At 39.6% G+C, this 16,900-nt stretch overlaps 1 protein-coding gene across 1 annotated transcript in view; it reads left to right on the top strand.

Moving 5' to 3' along the window:
• Positions 1–16,900, top strand: part of LOC139479756 (laminin subunit alpha-2-like) — a 156,554-nt gene that overhangs the window by 94,917 nt on the left and 44,737 nt on the right. The window contains exons 14-25 of the mRNA XM_071262614.1: positions 894–1,114; positions 1,809–1,920; positions 2,612–2,725; positions 3,289–3,512; positions 4,392–4,600; positions 5,129–5,235; positions 5,642–5,819; positions 6,544–6,653; positions 8,201–8,384; positions 9,938–10,077; positions 14,119–14,259; positions 15,660–15,830. Coding sequence (XP_071118715.1) covers positions 894–1,114; positions 1,809–1,920; positions 2,612–2,725; positions 3,289–3,512; positions 4,392–4,600; positions 5,129–5,235; positions 5,642–5,819; positions 6,544–6,653; positions 8,201–8,384; positions 9,938–10,077; positions 14,119–14,259; positions 15,660–15,830 — 1,911 coding nt within the window. The remainder of the gene's footprint in view (positions 1–893; positions 1,115–1,808; positions 1,921–2,611; positions 2,726–3,288; positions 3,513–4,391; positions 4,601–5,128; positions 5,236–5,641; positions 5,820–6,543; positions 6,654–8,200; positions 8,385–9,937; positions 10,078–14,118; positions 14,260–15,659; positions 15,831–16,900) is intronic.

The following is a 16,900-nucleotide window of genomic DNA, read 5'->3' on the forward strand; positions in this document are numbered from 1 at the left end:
GAGAGATAATAACTGAAACAATTCAAGGGGATAGTTGATGCCTTCATTGATGAGCTGCACTAAGGCTGACAATAGTCCACAGTGGTCCAGAACTTCCATACTCTAGCTGAGATACATCTTTGTTTCGTTTATCTAATAATTTGTTATTTTCGATTATCAAATACTGAAGCTTTTATTATTAATGATTGAATTGTAGATGAATATGTAAAGAAACATTGCCGTGAAGATGTCTTATCATGATCCACATCAACTTATTTATTCTTTCAATGAGACGATGCTCTAGTACGTATACCAAGCAAGTGATCAACAGCTGGTGAGGACATGGTTTTATAGCCATGTGCTTAGAATTGACTTCAATATTTTTTTGCATTTTTGGAGGTATAAACATAAAAAACAGTGTTCGTTCTGTGAACATTGATTTTTACATTTACAACTCTATAAACTCAAAAATATATTGAAGTGAATTCTTAGTATACGTCAATTCTTATACATAAAATACCTCAATAAAAATAACTTCACAGCGTGCTTATTTAATCATCAACACAAAAGCTGTATACAACAGTACAAAATCGATGACATGATTCAGCTCAATAATGCAACACAAGCCCCGCCCACTCTGTTATCAGCCAATCAGGAAACAGTAGTCCGTTAGCAGATGTGGACTAATCTTTTTTCAGTTTATGGAAACATAAATGTACAAAAAAAATTCTTGTTTAGCCCATCAAATGCCACGGAATCACATGATATTTATTTATTGGTACATATACATAGAGGTTTACAAAGATTAAGAAAAACAACAGAGTTGATTTCTTAATCTTGTCTTTAGGGATAACTCCAATGATCTCCAGGATTCACCACTGAATGATCTGTGACATTTGTTCATTTTTCCCCAGGGAAATGGCTTCACCATCATCAACGGGAAACAGTTTCTTCGAGAAAAGGAAGAAAACAGCCTGATGGTGAGACTGCATGAATCCTACTGGAAGAAGCTGGTCCTCCGAGGCAACAGTTTCCAGGAGGAGCCGGTCTCTAAACAGGAGTTCATGCTGATCCTGCAAGGCCTGACCAAAATCATGATCCGAGCCAGCTACCACACTGCACAGGACACCATATAGTAAGACCCCCTTGTGGATTTCGGGTTAGAATAGATCCCTAGCAACCTATGCTGGTCGTAAGAGGCGACCAATCGGATCAGGATTTGAGGCTCGGTGACTTAGATGATTGTGTGTTATCATACCCCAATGGCATGGATCATTGTTCACAATATGCATCACTGAATTGTCTGGTCCAGACTCAGTTTTTTTCTGGTCATCGTCATATAGCTGGAATATTGCTGAGTGTGATACAAAGTAGTTTCGGAATGTGCATTATCGATGCATTATAGCCTACTCAAGTGTGCATTATGCTGTATTGGTGGTCGGATAAGCATACATATCATTGTCAGCAATTGGCCACATCGTATACTGTCAAAAAGCAGGCTTTACAATGTGCTTATGCCACTAAAGTGCTTCATGTGCATTGTTTGGACTGGTTGTTATTCTTCGTAAGTGCCGACCTTGGTTGAATCTATGAAGATAGGGAGCAAGCAGCCTTGATCCATGGTTTTGCACTGTCACATAAAGCACGTCACAAATCGTGGTAAAACATGGTATGAGGTGCTTAGCCTCTGGGAATGATATGGACTTCAACACTCTCGACTGACCCAAAGATAGTTGAAAGTCCCTATCACCTTTGAGGATGACACTAACCTATACTTAATGTCATAGAGTACAACGATGATTAGCATTATATTCTGTTTTCCCCCACAGCTTGAAAGACGTGACTTTAGACACTGTGAGTCCAATATCCCAGACCAACATCTCTCTGCCATCGGTGGAACAGTGTGTGTGCCCAATGGGATATGCGGGTCTATCCTGTGAAGTGAGTGTCAAAACCTAGTGACCTTATGATTCTTGTGAATACCCTACATCTATTACATCATAGCCATAAATTCCTGTTTATGCTGAGAACCACACTACAAATTTCACTGTTCACTGCCAATATATCTTATAGTTGTGAGGAAAACCCTGTCCCTTGCAAGAGACGCAACTGCACATGCGTAAGGCGAAAAACATCTCACTTCTTTCCTTTGTCTTTTTAAATCTCTGTGGTCAGCATTGTGCTTCAAAGTTATCTTCCAATTGACATGATGACCTGTCTGTGCTGTCCCAGTTTCTGTACTACCTTATGAAACACCTCGCTCACTCACTCACTCACCCACTACCTTATTAAACACCTTACTCACTCACTCACTCACTCACTCAACCACTACCTTATTAAACACCTCACTCACTCACTCACCCACTACTTTATTAAACACCTCACTCACTCACTCACTCAACCACTCAACCTCTCAACCACTCACTCACTCATGCAAATGCAGTAAGGCAGGGCACGGTTCAATTTCCTTCTGTGGTACAATGTGTCAAATCCATTCATGTTGCTGTGGCTGAAATGTTGCTGAAAGACTTCCTCTTGCTACATTGTTGGCTGAAAATCTCTCACTTTTGATTATTGCTCTACAGGTATGTGACATGATCAGGACACTCACTATGTTGTCTTCTGTTTCCAGAGTTGTGCGCCCGGTTACCGCCGCCTCAACAACACTCTGCACCGAGGCATGTGTCTCAGGTGTAACTGTTTCAACCATGCCATGCAGTGCGACCCTGTGGATGGCAAGTGCCACGTGAGTCTCTGCTGCTACATTTCTGTCCATCAATACAACTCCATTATGATCTGTAGTCACTAGTCAGGCTGTCAGCAATCTGCTTGTGGATGTCACCAAAGTGGTAATTGTCTACAACCAGCATAATTTGTAATTTCTCGTGGGAATGCAGTGAAACTGAAATACGGAATGTATGAATTAAGCCATCATCAAGCTCAACTCACTTAGTTACACTGTTGTATTCTGATATGACTTTTTCCCCCAGTTGATAGGGTGCACAGGTAGGTCTAACATGCCACTAATCGCTGTGCAGAGTTACATCCCTTAGGCAAGCCATAAGCCTATACTATTGTGGATTTGAACCCTGATTATTTTTGGGGTTATTAGCACCCTGACCATGCTCACCAGAGTAGTAAACATCTAAGAATCACATAGGGCACACCATGTTTTAACTCAAAACCAGTTCGAATGGTGTCAGGCCAAACTCCTTCACTTCTATTTCTGATGAGTACTGGATCAGAAAATAATAACCAAGGAAACAATAAAACAACTTTATGATTGCACAATATCTAATTTGTTTACAGGAATGTCAACACAATACCATGGGGGCCCAGTGTGATAGGTGTTTACCTGGTTACTATGGCAACCCCAGACGTGGATCACCTGACGACTGCAAGCCCTGTGCATGCCCCCATCAGCGGAGAGATGGCAGGCCTGACCTGTGTGAATTTGACCCCACCCCAGAGAACAGAGAAGACTACAAGTGTTCATCTTGCCCTGAGGGTCAGGCAGGAAAGCACTGTGACAGGTATGTGCAGTTTTGTCACACTGAAAATCTGTATACCCTATACGTATGTGTATAATGCACACTTTTTTTGCAGCTGTGTGGAAGTGGTTGCATGTTATTCGTGTGGAAAATGAGCACAAAATGCTGGAAACTGCATGTCAACAAAAAGTTTTCTGTGTATTTTTTGCATTAAATCCTTAATCTGTTTCATTAATATACTTTAAAATTTCATTCAATATTGTATAAATTTATGTATATATAACCTCTATTACGTCATTGCTATAAATCGTGGATTTTGGCTGTCCTAACATTATAATATCTTAAGATTTTTCAACAGATGTTCCTCTTCACTGCCAACTATCTAATAAGACTTGAGGGAGATAGTACTCTCCTGCCAACAGCAGATTTATAGCTATGATGTAATAGAGGTAGTATTGTTAGAATTATACACAACTGTTGTTTGATTTTGGCAATTTTACGCTGACAGCATGTTTTGCTTAAGCTGTAAACAACTCATTTTCTATTTTAAAGATATCTTACTTACAGATTGCCATAATATACTACTCAAGTTTTGATAGGGATTGGGAGTATCAAGGTGGGGTCTGAATGGGACTGATTAATCAGATATGTTATCATACGAATAGTATTCAAATTTGCCATGAAACTGAAGTATGTGCAGTTTAATTTCAAGCTGATTAAACATAAATACTCCATGTAATAAGTTAATTGTTGTCATCATGTTAAGTCACAGTATCACCACAAATATCTTGATTAGTATATATCTCCATGTATATATCTCCCATGTATATATCTCCAGTGTTGCATAACACAACATTCATTTATACACTTTTGGATAAATATATTGTTGATATATTTACATTTAGAGTTATTTCTTTTCAGATGTGCTGCCGGCTTTTATGGCAACCCTGGCGTTGAGGGTGGGTCATGTCGCCGCTGCTACTGCAGTGGCAACATCGACATGGGTGACCCTGCATCATGTGACCCTGTGACTGGCCAGTGCAGGCGGTGCAGCAACAACACTCAGGGCGAGTACTGTCAGAAGTGCATAACAGGCTACTATGGTTCTGCTGTACAAGGGAACTGCCGAGGTAAGTACCGGTGTTACAAGTCACACTTGGGGGCACGGGTTGCCCAGTCGTCTAAGGCGCCACGACTCGCTGTGCAGAGTTGCCTCCCTTGGGTGTGCCAGAAACCTATGATTGTGGGTTCGAATCCCAGCTCACCCCGATTAGGTTTCTAGGTTTGTCAGTGCCATACCCATGCTCGTGGGTTTCACCGAAGTGGTAAACGTCTGAGACCTGCATCACTTCGGGGTTTCCTCCCACATTAAGCCGTGATATAACTGGAATACTGTTAAAAGCACTATTTAAACCCATCTCACTCACTCACTCACTCACAAGTCATATATCTGTTACACACTGGTAATGTAAGAACCAAATTCCTGAAAAGGTAATATAAGGTATCTATGAGGTATCACTTCCTAAGTTCATAAGATTGACCTTAGTGGCTGGAGACCACTCTCAACCCAGTCTTTATAACAGTTAAAACAGTAAATATAACAATTTTCATAATGATGATGATGATGATGATGATGATGATGATGATGATGATTTCAGCATGTAACTGCTATGAAAATGGGTCCTACTCGAGTGAGTGTGATGAGAGGAACGGCCAGTGTTCCTGCAAGCCTCGCTACACGGGTCGTCAGTGTAACTCCTGCCAGGTGGGTAGCTTTCAATCCTTGAGTAATGTACTGGAAGGAAGAACAATCACATTAATCAGACTTATCAGTGATGTGAGATCATAATGATATACTCACATGTTATGAAAACAATCATTGAAAAACATGGTATGATGATGTTTGATATGCATGGCAAGGGAATGAATTTTAACATTTTTCTGTAAAATAAAAAAATATTTGAAAAAATAATGTCAAGCAGATCTTTTGCCTTCTACTGAAATACTTTGCTAATATGGCTGAAATAATGCTGATGCGACGTTAAGTTTTAACTCACTCATTCAAGGACATTATGTACCTCTGCCATATGTGTTTGGATATTGTTTTACTTTGTTCAGATGTCTATAATTAATATGAAGATTTGTCAAAAATTTCTTATTCCCTTCCTCAGTCTGGGTATGGAGATGTCACTAATGGCTGCCCCCAGTGCCGCTGTAGTCGTATTGGGTCCACTGACCTCCGATGTAGTTCAGTCACTGGTCAGTGTCCCTGCAGGCCAGGCATTGGTGGACTCAGCTGTGACCGGTGCAAGGACGGCATGTATGGCTTCCGTGGTGGACGCTGCTCAGGTAGGCTATCTAATTCAGGGGCGCTCAGGTAGCTTAGTGGTTAAATGTTCGCTTGTCACGCTGAAGACCCGGTTTCAATTCCCAACATGGGTACAATGTGTGAAGCCCATTTCTGGTGTCCCCCGCATATTGCTGGAATATTGCTAAAAGCGGCATAAAACCATACTCACTCACTCACTTTCTAATTCAGGTTACGGGGTAGGCTAGTGGTTAAAGGGTTTGTTTGTCCTGCTGAAGATCCATGTTCAGATCCCTCATTTGTACAATGTATGAAGCTCGTTCTGCGTGGATGTTGCTGTGGTGTAAAACTCACTCATAATAAACAAGACAATTATTTTTTATCCAAAGCTTTGTTCATAGTCCTCAGTTATGTGATAGTGTCACATCCAGCCTGGAAGTTCGTCTTAAAGGATTGACCATTTGATATTCTGGGATCTATTGAAAACATCTTGAAAAAAATGATAATGTGTGAGACTGTTGAAAAAGAAAGAAATTGGCTGCCACAAAAATTACATTGTTGCAAGGTAATTTTTAGAAGAAAAAAAAGACATTTAGGCTCATAGTTTAATTACAAAAATGTCGGGTTTTGCAGCTTAAAAAATATCTAGTCTCCATACAAAATCCCACCCCAACCCCCCGAATGTCAAATGGCCTGTCCCTAATGATCAGATTACATAGTGAAGTGAGGATTTTCTATGTACTGCATCTGTCCCCCTGCTTGCAGACTGTGAGTGTTTTGGTCCCGGCACCAATGGAAGCATCCGCTGTGACCAGAACAGTGGCCAGTGCGAGTGTCACCCCAAAGTCATGGGCCGCAAGTGTGAACAGTGTCAGGTGAGCTACATCACTCATTCCATATAGCAATCTTAGCGCTGAGATGATCATAACTTCCTTATTTTAGATAGGCTTACTGTAGGCATAGTGCTAAGGTGATTGTAACTCCCATACTGTAACAGGCTTACTTTTGGCAAGAGCTAAGATCACCTTTTGGAACAGGGGCTGGATATTACTGGTGACCTCACTTGCCCCACTTGCACAAAGTGGGTGTTCCCAAAAGGAAGGGAGACCTTATGTTTTTTGGCTCGGTTTTTCTTGGTATTGGTGTCAGCATCAGCATCATCATCGGCATTCCAATGTTTACATGGAAACAATTTCAACTTTATCTCAAATGAGGGTAGAATTCGTTTCCCAGCCATAACTTTAAAACAACAGTTTTCAACAAAATGTGGCATATGCATTGCTCATCAGCTTAACTGTTGCCTTTTGTAATTTTGAAATTTTTCTAAATTTTATTTTATGTTTCCATAGAAACAATTTGGACTTGGTCTCAAACAACTCTAGGCTTTGTTTGTGAGCCATGACTCTTAAACTAATGAATGATTTGGCCTGAAACTGTACATGTGCAATGACCACATGCTCAACTAATGCCTTTTCATATTTTTCATGTTTTAATTTTTCTCTTGTGTTTCCATGGAAGCAGTTTATTAAGAGTCTTCCTGCCAAGCATAAAACGTCTGATTGTTCATGATGGGTGCATATAATACAATACAGCCTATCATCATACTGCTGTTTCAAGTATAATAGTTTTATCTGCCATGAAGAGTCCATCTTCCTGAGTCAAGTGCGTTGACTGACTATAAAAGTCCAGTTTCCACCCTTGCCGAACTAGGCTGGTATTATGGAGTTACATTTTGGCTGGACTAACGAGTCAATGCATAGTCCAATCAAAATCGTGCAACGAAATCGAAATCCGGATCATAAACTGTCATGCAGATTTCGGTTAATTGCAGGATTTGCAAAACATGGGCACTGCCAACTCATTGTCAACAGATATTTTCCAAGTCTTTTCATGCTTTTATTCAAGGTGTTCATGTGATTTGATGCACTTCGCGATGTAAGACTTGTTTTATCACAATATACTTCTTGATTAATGATAAGATTGTCTTGACTGGGCGCCTCCATTTTGTTTGAAGCAAATGCAAGTGATACGAGAGGTGGAATCTGATTGGTCCACAGGAGAGGCAAAGAAGTGACATAGCCACTGTAAATTGTAATAGCCACTGGTGGCGCTACAATCGAGCCCAATAATTCCAGCCTAGTTCGGCAAGGGTGGAAACTGGACTTTTAAAGTCGGTTAACTCCCTTGCCTCGGGAAGATGTAAAGAGTCATTATGGCATTAACTTAAATGCTGCTTCCTTAATGCATTAATCAGTATTTCTTGCTATTATTCTTTTTCTGAATATCTGGGTTTTTTAGTGAAAACACTTTCTAGTATCTCTGATATCTTTATGATACAAGGCACATTGTTTAAAAGATGACAATGTGAAAATGTTCATGTCTCTCATTTTTTTACTGAACAAATTAACAATTATATCCGCAGGATGGATTTTGGGGCATCCAATCTGGCATGGGTTGTCTCGCTTGTGACTGTGATCGTATCGGGGCAAGCAGTCACCAGTGTGATACTATTGACGGCCAGTGCCCATGTCGTGCCAATGTTGGCGGGAAGTTCTGTGACCAGTGTCTGCCAGGGTACTATGGCTTCAACTATGATGGCTGCAAGAGTAAGTGTGAACCCCTCCCAAACACAGTGGCCATTTTGAAATGCTGGTTGGGTCCATTTTGTAGAAATTGGTTGGTATGATGAAAAAAAGAACAGTTTGAAATGAGTTATTTTAAGACTGATTTTGATATGTTTTACCTGTTTGAATCTTCAATACTTCTTAGTACTTCAAAATTGTATTTTTTATGCTGATAGTGCAACAGCTAAGTCCAGGTAAGCTGCTGACTTCTCTAGTCCCAATGTACTTTAAAGAGAAGCATAGAATTGTTTGTTTGTTTGTTTGTTTGTTGTTTAACGCCGCGCTCAGCAATATTCCAGCTATATGACAGCGGTCTGTAAAGAATCGGGTCTGGACCAGACGATGAAGTGATTGACATCATGAGCATCGATCCACAATGGAATTTTGTGCAGTTATATTACATTTAAAGAAAACAATTTAATCGCCTGGAGGTCTGAATGTTTCTGTATGAATATGATTTTTTGTTGTTGTTTTGTTTGTTGTTTAACACCACACTCAGCAATATTCCAGCTATATGTCGGCGGTCTGTAAATAATCGAGTCTGGACCAGACAATCCAGTGACTGACAATGAGCATCGATCCACGCAATTGGGATACGATGACATGCATCAACCAAGTCAGTGATTCCTGACCCCCCAGTCCCATTAGTTGCCTCTTACGACAAGCATAGTCACCTTTCACAGCAAGCATGGAATTGAATGACAATGGTCAATGCATGACATGCTATGGGACTAAAGGAAATGTCAGATTTAAAAGTTAGGACAAACAAAATGAAATACTGTTATGAAGTACCAGATGTGTTCAAGTGATGGACAACTAGCCTTTTGTAATTTCTATCACTTGCAAGTTTTAGACTTATGACATGATATAGAACAAAGATATGGTTAGTATATGGGGAAAAGGCAGACTTTTCAAACTTGTGACACGAGAGATGTGTTGTTTTGGTTAAAGCTGTATTCACTTACAAGTAGGAAGAATTCAGCTTAACGTTTCTCATGTTCAAACAACAAAAACTGATTCCTTACTCAAGTCATCTTGAGTCAACATTGTTTTACATATTTTATCCTCACCACTTTAATTGCAAGTGTTGAAAAGGACATTTTATTCTCATCCATATGGACATATGTGATACATTTCAAAACAATTTCTAAAGATTTATATCATTCAGATCTAGCAGGCGGTTGGGTAGTCTAGTGGTTAAAGCGTTCGCTTGTCGTGCCAAAGACAAGGGTTCGATTCCCGACATGGGTACAATATGTGAAGCCCATTTCTGGTGTCCCCCACCATGATATTGCTGGAATATTGCTGGAATATTGCTAAAAGAGGCATAAAACCATACTCACTCATTCAGATCTAACAAGGCCAAAAGGTTCCTTATCATTCTTCATCCTTTAACATCTTCTTTGCAATATCTTAAAATGTTCCGGATGATTTTATTAAACTATAAGATATAGCCTCGTCCTTGTTAACTAGCATAAACTTGAATTAAACATGAAGTTCATTTCAATGAAATCATTATTTGTGTGATTTTGTAGGATGTGAGCGATGTGATCTCCCTGGTCACATATGTGACCCCAGGACAGGAAAATGTGTATGTCCCCCCAACACAAAAGGACCTCGCTGTGAGGACTGCCTCGATAACTGCTGGGGCTACAACAATGAGACAGGCTGCAAGGTAGGCCTTGTACAGAACTATGTATTGACAATACTCATGATAAATTTACTTCAGAAATTAAGTTTAATTGATAGACGTAATTATCAAGAACAGATCTATGATATATAAACAGTTTATTTTCGTCATGTAATTTTTTTTCTATTAATATTCTTTTAACATTATTTTTTCAATCTTAGAATTGTTTGCTTCAGCAGAATCTGCTTGTTTACAGGATATGAGACTTTGCTTGTTTGTCAATTCTTAGAGAAATGGATTTTGATGAAGCTTATCTTTGAATTTTTAATCATTTTAAAGTTTATCTTCTAGTATTTGCTTGTAGCAATAAATGTGGACAAGGTCCTCTTAAATTTTTGACTTTTTCTGATTGATCTAGAATTAAATGGCATGCTTAATATAATAGTGATCTTATTTCCATAATTCCCAGTTCACAAATCATCAACTTCATTTTTTTTATTTGAGTAATTATTATTGTTAAATATGTGAACATTTGATTAGCTTTTCATTTGGGAATGGATGCATGCATCAGTATTTGTGGGAGAATGTATGATGTTGGAGCATGTAATATGTAGATGTATCATTACAAAGTTGGTCCTATGAAGTTTGGTGTTACTAACCTGTGTGGACAGTCAGTCCGTGTTCCTGGTGTAGACTTGGTCCTTGTCTCTAAAACAGTGTGTTTACGTTTGTTTACCCTGTCATGTTCGTTTGTCAAATATGTGAAATTCGCATTATTCTTGCACATTCGAAATATCCATGTTGTACACAGAGCACCTTGCCTTCGATACCCACGCAGCAAACTGTAGTCTGTATATTTTAACAGCAGTCACCACAGTGCAAACCATAAGCATTTTGCACGAAAAGTTAATTTGTATCAATTTCTTTGCATTTCAGTGTATTACATGTTATGAGAATAAATAGTTTGGGCATCATAACTTCAAACATTTTTTCTACAATCCCTTGACTTTTTCATTTAAAAATAAAAGTATTATTTTGGTATTATATTTTTTTCACGTTTTGCAAATGCTTTGATACATGTTTTGTACACATGCACACACCATGCAAATGTATGTGCTAGTTGTCACTCTTGCACACAGTATAAACACATGTTGAAAATGATGAGCTTATTTTACAAGAATTGTTTTTAACTTGAACTCTACATAAACAGGAGCAAGTTAAAGTGTATATTATTCAGGAAATACAGAAATCCCAATTATCATATAATTAGGTTGCTAATTAGGTCTGTTTGTCCATCTTTGTGTCCAGTTTATGTCCAATTGTCTGTCAGTGTGGTGAAGTGACTTGGCATAACATTGGTCTCCCTTGTCCAATTTCCCCATCTTGAGCTCCTGAAGTTATGTTCTTCCATGTTCCCAAGGGTCTATCTGGAAGCAAGGCACCCATGTCCATCCATGTTCCCAAGGGTCCATCTGGAAGCCAGGCACCCATGTCCATCCATGTTCCCAAGGGTCCATCTGGAAGCCAGGCACCCATGTCCATCCATGTTCCCAAGGGACCATCTGGAAGCCAGGCACCAATGTTCTTCCATGTTCCCAAGGGTCTATCTGGAAGCCAGGCACCCATGTCCATCCATGTTCCCAAGGGTCCATCTGGAAGCCAGGCACCCATGTCCATCCATGTTCCCAAGGGTCCATCTGGAAGCCAGGCACCCATGTCCATCCATGTTCCCAAGGGACCATCTGGAAGCCAGGCACCAATGTTCTTTCATGTTCCCAAGGGTCCATCTGGAAGCCAGGCACCCATGTCCATCCATGTTCCCAAGGGTCCATCTGGAAGCCAGGCACCCATGTCCATCCATGTTCCCAAGGGTCCATCTGGAAGCCAGGCACCAATGTTCTTCCATGTTCCCAAGGGTCCATCTGGAAGCCAGGCACCCATGTCCATCCATGTTCCCAAGGGTCCATCTGGAAGCCGGGCACCAATGTCCATCCATGTTCCCAAGGGTCCATCTGGAAGGCGGGCACCCATGTCCATACATGTTCCCAAGGGTCCATCTGGAAGCCAGGCACCCATGTCCATCCATGTTACCAAGGGTCCATCTGGAAGCCAGGCACCCATGTTCTTCCATGAGTCAGTTGTCCATCTTTAGGACCCACCAGTTATCCACACCTCAATATAATTCAATGTATCTGCCTACATATGTAAATGATGGTTCTTTGACCAACCATGTTCAATTGTCAATCCATGTTCAGTTGTCCATTTTATGCCTTATTGGTTATCCATGACCGATTCTTTTTTAGTTGTCCGGTTTATGCCCCAGTTATTATTCATAGCTGATTGTTTTTCCATTTCTGATTGTCCATATTCAGACTCAATTGGTCATCAATGGCTGATTGTCCATCCATGCTCCAAATCTCCTCTATGAATCCAATAGGTCATACATGTCAATCCATGTCATAATGTCCACTTGTCCATAATGTCCGTACATCCAAGTGTTCCCATGTGCGCTGTCTTGTGTTTCAGCGTTGCAACTGTAGCAAGGATGGCTCCGTGTCGCTTCAGTGTGACCCCGACGATGGTTCGTGCACATGTTTGCCGGACTATAGGGGCTACAGTTGCAATAGTTGTCTGTTTGGTTATTATGACTTTCCTACCTGTGAGGAATGCATGTGTAATACTAACGGCACGCTTGCGGACAAATGTCGTAGTGATGGCAGTTGTCATTGTGATCGGAGAGGGATGTGCAGCTGCAAGGTTTGTATCATATCACAAACTATTTTCAGCTGACTAAGCATTTATTTTTATTTATCTACATGAATTTACAAAGTGTTTCTACATTTAGGCCTCTATAAATGCAAAAATTATTGAAGTTGAACAGAAAAATAATTGTTTTACATTTGTTAAAAAGCTGAAAATATGTTTGTGATATATCGCTTTTGTTTTTAAGCTTAAATTCTATCTACTAATCAGTGTTCCCAAGCTATGGTTAATACTATTACCTCCATGTCTACTAACTTAGTTTCATTATTGTCCCAGTTACAATCATTTATGCTTTTTTCTCTTGATAAAATTTCATTCGGTATAATTCATATACATGTATGCCATTAATGCATATTTTTTCTTGCAGTGGACCATATAGCTTGTCATTTTCAATCAAGCCCCCATGCATGTTGCCTATTGCATGAAAATACTTGTTTGTAGCCATCACTTTTAAGCTAGTTTATGCATGGATGTAATGGTTTGACAGGTGATTTATTTTTAATATGTATACTTTTTTTTAAAAATCCAAACAATAAGGATAGGAATTCCAGGGTAATTGGGTCCAAAGCCCCGTGCTTGTAAAACATGATTCGGTGTATCATGTGGTCATAATGTGTGACCTGTCTGGTTTTGTGTTAAATACTTTTTGTACATGCCATCAACCACTTTTATGTTGGGGATCCATTCCATAAGGCAGAGTTATCTTAGCGCTAAGGTGAACGTAACTCCCATTCATTAACATAGGCTTACGATCATTGTAGCTCTAAGATCACTTCATGGAGCAGGGCTTTGGCCCAGATTCTGCTAAACACAGGGTACTGTGGATGGAACATTATTGTCTGGCAGAAATCAACTCTCACTCCATATGACCTTATAAATATGTTTGTTTTTATCCTTCATAAATATTTGCAATCACCTGTCAATATCACGTCAGTATTAGTTGCATGAGCATCATGTAGATAGTTGTATAGTTTACCTTTTTTCTGTCAAATATGGTGGCTTATAGTTTGTAAAGTATGTGAAAAAAATGTTCAAACTTGTGATTTGGGTACAAAACTCAATAATTTTGGTTTTGATAATGTATTTCTTAAGATAATACCAAATCATGAAGAAATTTCATATTATATAATCTTTAAAAAAATATGTTCTTTTCTTACAATGGGACAGACTGATTTAATCGATTCCCATCATTAGTGTTGGATATAGCTGATTGTCGGATTAACGAGTGTCGGATTAACGAGACTTGACTGTAGAAGATTTTAGGGAAAAGAAGTTGTTTTGTAGTTTTTAGACATTTAATATATAACTTTTTTCATTCCATAGAAAAATGTTGAAGGACGGAAGTGCTCCAAATGTCGGAGGAATACGTTCAGCCTTGATGAAGACAATCCTAGTGGCTGCACGGCCTGCTACTGTTTTATGAAAACCCGGACATGCTCCCAGGCCCCCTATGTGTGGTTGACTGTAAGTCTAGGACTCGGTCCCTGTACGATACATACCTCGACAAAAGAACGTCAGTGAGCACAAAAGGACGTAATATTTGACCTTTATTGCATACTTTTGTCCTTTTATCAACTTTGTATTTTTTGACCGAATGGCCGCCCATAGATAGACTGCTCATCATGAGATTTCTTGGAAATTTCATCACTGGGTTTTGATGGGTCACAGGTCATTATCTCAGGTGCATCAATTCTCTGGGAGTTAAGTAAGGATAAGACATATGGATGAACTTCTTCTTTATTACAATTAGGAGCGACGCTTCAGTGATGCATCACTTGCTTGATAACGGTGTTAGAACCTACACTGAAACGTCGCTCCAAATTGTAATGAGGAAGTTGTTCATCTATATTTCTTATCCTTACTTAGTACACTACACTAACTTCTAAATGCCTCTCAAAGAAGTCTTCTGGGAGCTGTGTTCCTTTGACAGGATCTGCTGATGTTCGTCGTGTTTGATGACCAGATTCCCCTTGTTATTTCAACACCATACCAGTGCTTGGGGGTTTAATTAAAATGGTAACTGTTGGCCTATCACCCATATTCAAACTGAAGTGCTTTTCTAAGCATCGCTAAATCCAACTCAATGTGATCTTGATAGTGCCATTCGGATCATTATATTTTTACTGCTTCTGAAGCTATATCAGGGTTGAAATATTGTGGTTTGATTGAAAATGGTTTCCAAACCAATATGTGTATTTTATTAATGTCTGCAATGCTGTACATACTCAATAGTTGTGGGTGCTGCTTGCTAGGGATCTTACATTACTGCAAAAGTGTGCATATACTACTTATAAAAATGTTCAGGTCTACCCTGTCATGCCATTAAAGAATTGGATGGTCCCTAACTTTTCTTGAGGAGTATATACATGTAACAATATATTACTCAATAGACACACATCAATCAAGAATGGCAGAATGTGTGAACCAATTAGCATGTAAGCATATATTATTGTATTACATCAGATTGAATGTATCCTGATTCAAGATTTATCATATTCATCTGACCTGTGAAGATTGGCATAGAATAGGTCTTCAGCAGTCCATACTTGCCATAACAGGCAACTATGCTTGTCGTAAAAGGCAACTAACAGGATCGAGTGGTCAGGATCACTGACTTGGTTGATGCATGTCATCGTATCCCAATTGCGTGGATCGATGCTCATTATGTCAGTCACTGGATTGTCTGGTCCAGACTCGATTATTTACAGACCGCCGTCATATAGATGGAATATTGCTGAGTGCGGTGTTAAACAACAAACAAAACAACAACAAAAAATCATATTCATACAGAAACATTCAGACCTCCAGGCGATTAAATTGTTATCTTTAAATGTAATATAACTGCACACAATTCCATTTTCCAGATCTCGGCACCCACGATGAGACGGACCATCTCCCAGCTGGGCCCTAATGTCATACAGGACATGTTTGGCTTCCACATCATCCCCTCTGATGTGGACGAGGTTGCAGTGCCAACCACGCTGACGGACAAGGCTCTTTATTGGTCCCTCCCTGCCACCATGCTGGGAGACAGGGTAGGTGACCAATCTCCCCTTGCTATAATGCCATCCACTCCCTGCCTACAAGATGTGTGGATGTTTAGAAACTTCCTATAATGCCATCCTCACTCCCTGCCTACAAGATGTGGGGATGTTTAGAAACTTCCTATAATGCCAGACTTACTCCCTGCCTACAAGATGTGTGGATGTTTAGAAACTTGTTATAATGCCAGACTCACACCCTGCCTACAAGATGTGGGGTTGTTTAGAAACTTCCTATAATGCCAGACTTACTCCCTGCCTACAAGATGTGTGGATGTTTAGAAACTTCCTATAATGCCAGACTTACTCCCTGCCTACAAGATGTGTGGATGTTTAGAAACTTGTTATAATGCCAGACTCACACCCTGCCTACAAGATGTGTGGATGTTTAGAAACTTCCTATAATGCCATCCTCACTCCCTGCCTACAAGATGTGTGGATGTTTAGAAACTTGTTATAATGCCAGACTCACACCCTGCCTACAAGATGTGGGGATGTTTAGAAACTTGTTATAATGCCGTCCACTCTGTGCCTACAAGATGTTTGGATGTTTAGAAACTTGCTATAATGCCAGACTCACACCCTGCCTACAAGATGTGTGGATGTTTAGAAACTTGTTATAATGCCGTCCACTCCGTGCCTACAAGATGTGTGGATGTTTAGAAACTTGCTATAATACCATCCACACCCTGCCTACAAGATGTGTGGATGTTTAGAAACTTCTTTTAATGCCGAACTTATTTAATGCCCAAATATGAACAAGGGTATCATGATTTCAATTCTATTTATGCTAATTCCTTTTTAATGCATAATTTTATGTTATTTTTTACTGTTGAAATGCAAACTGAACTTGTTGTGATGCCATGAAGGGTATTATGACTAGTATGACTGAACACTGTTTTACTTGTCTTATAAGCTTCATGAAGTATTCACAGCAATGAATTAAGTTGATTTTTTATTCTACATGATTTTTTTATGTGGCCCTATAATTGTTCACAATATTTGAAAAATGTGGTTTTAGTTATATAAGGAAAAGCTACACGAAAAGCTGACTGATACAAAAT

The sequence above is a fragment of the Haliotis cracherodii genome, unplaced genomic scaffold (assembly GCF_022045235.1).
Source record: "Haliotis cracherodii isolate W230 unplaced genomic scaffold, xgHalCrac1.p SCAF_4, whole genome shotgun sequence".
Lineage (NCBI taxonomy): Eukaryota > Metazoa > Mollusca > Gastropoda > Lepetellida > Haliotidae > Haliotis > Haliotis cracherodii.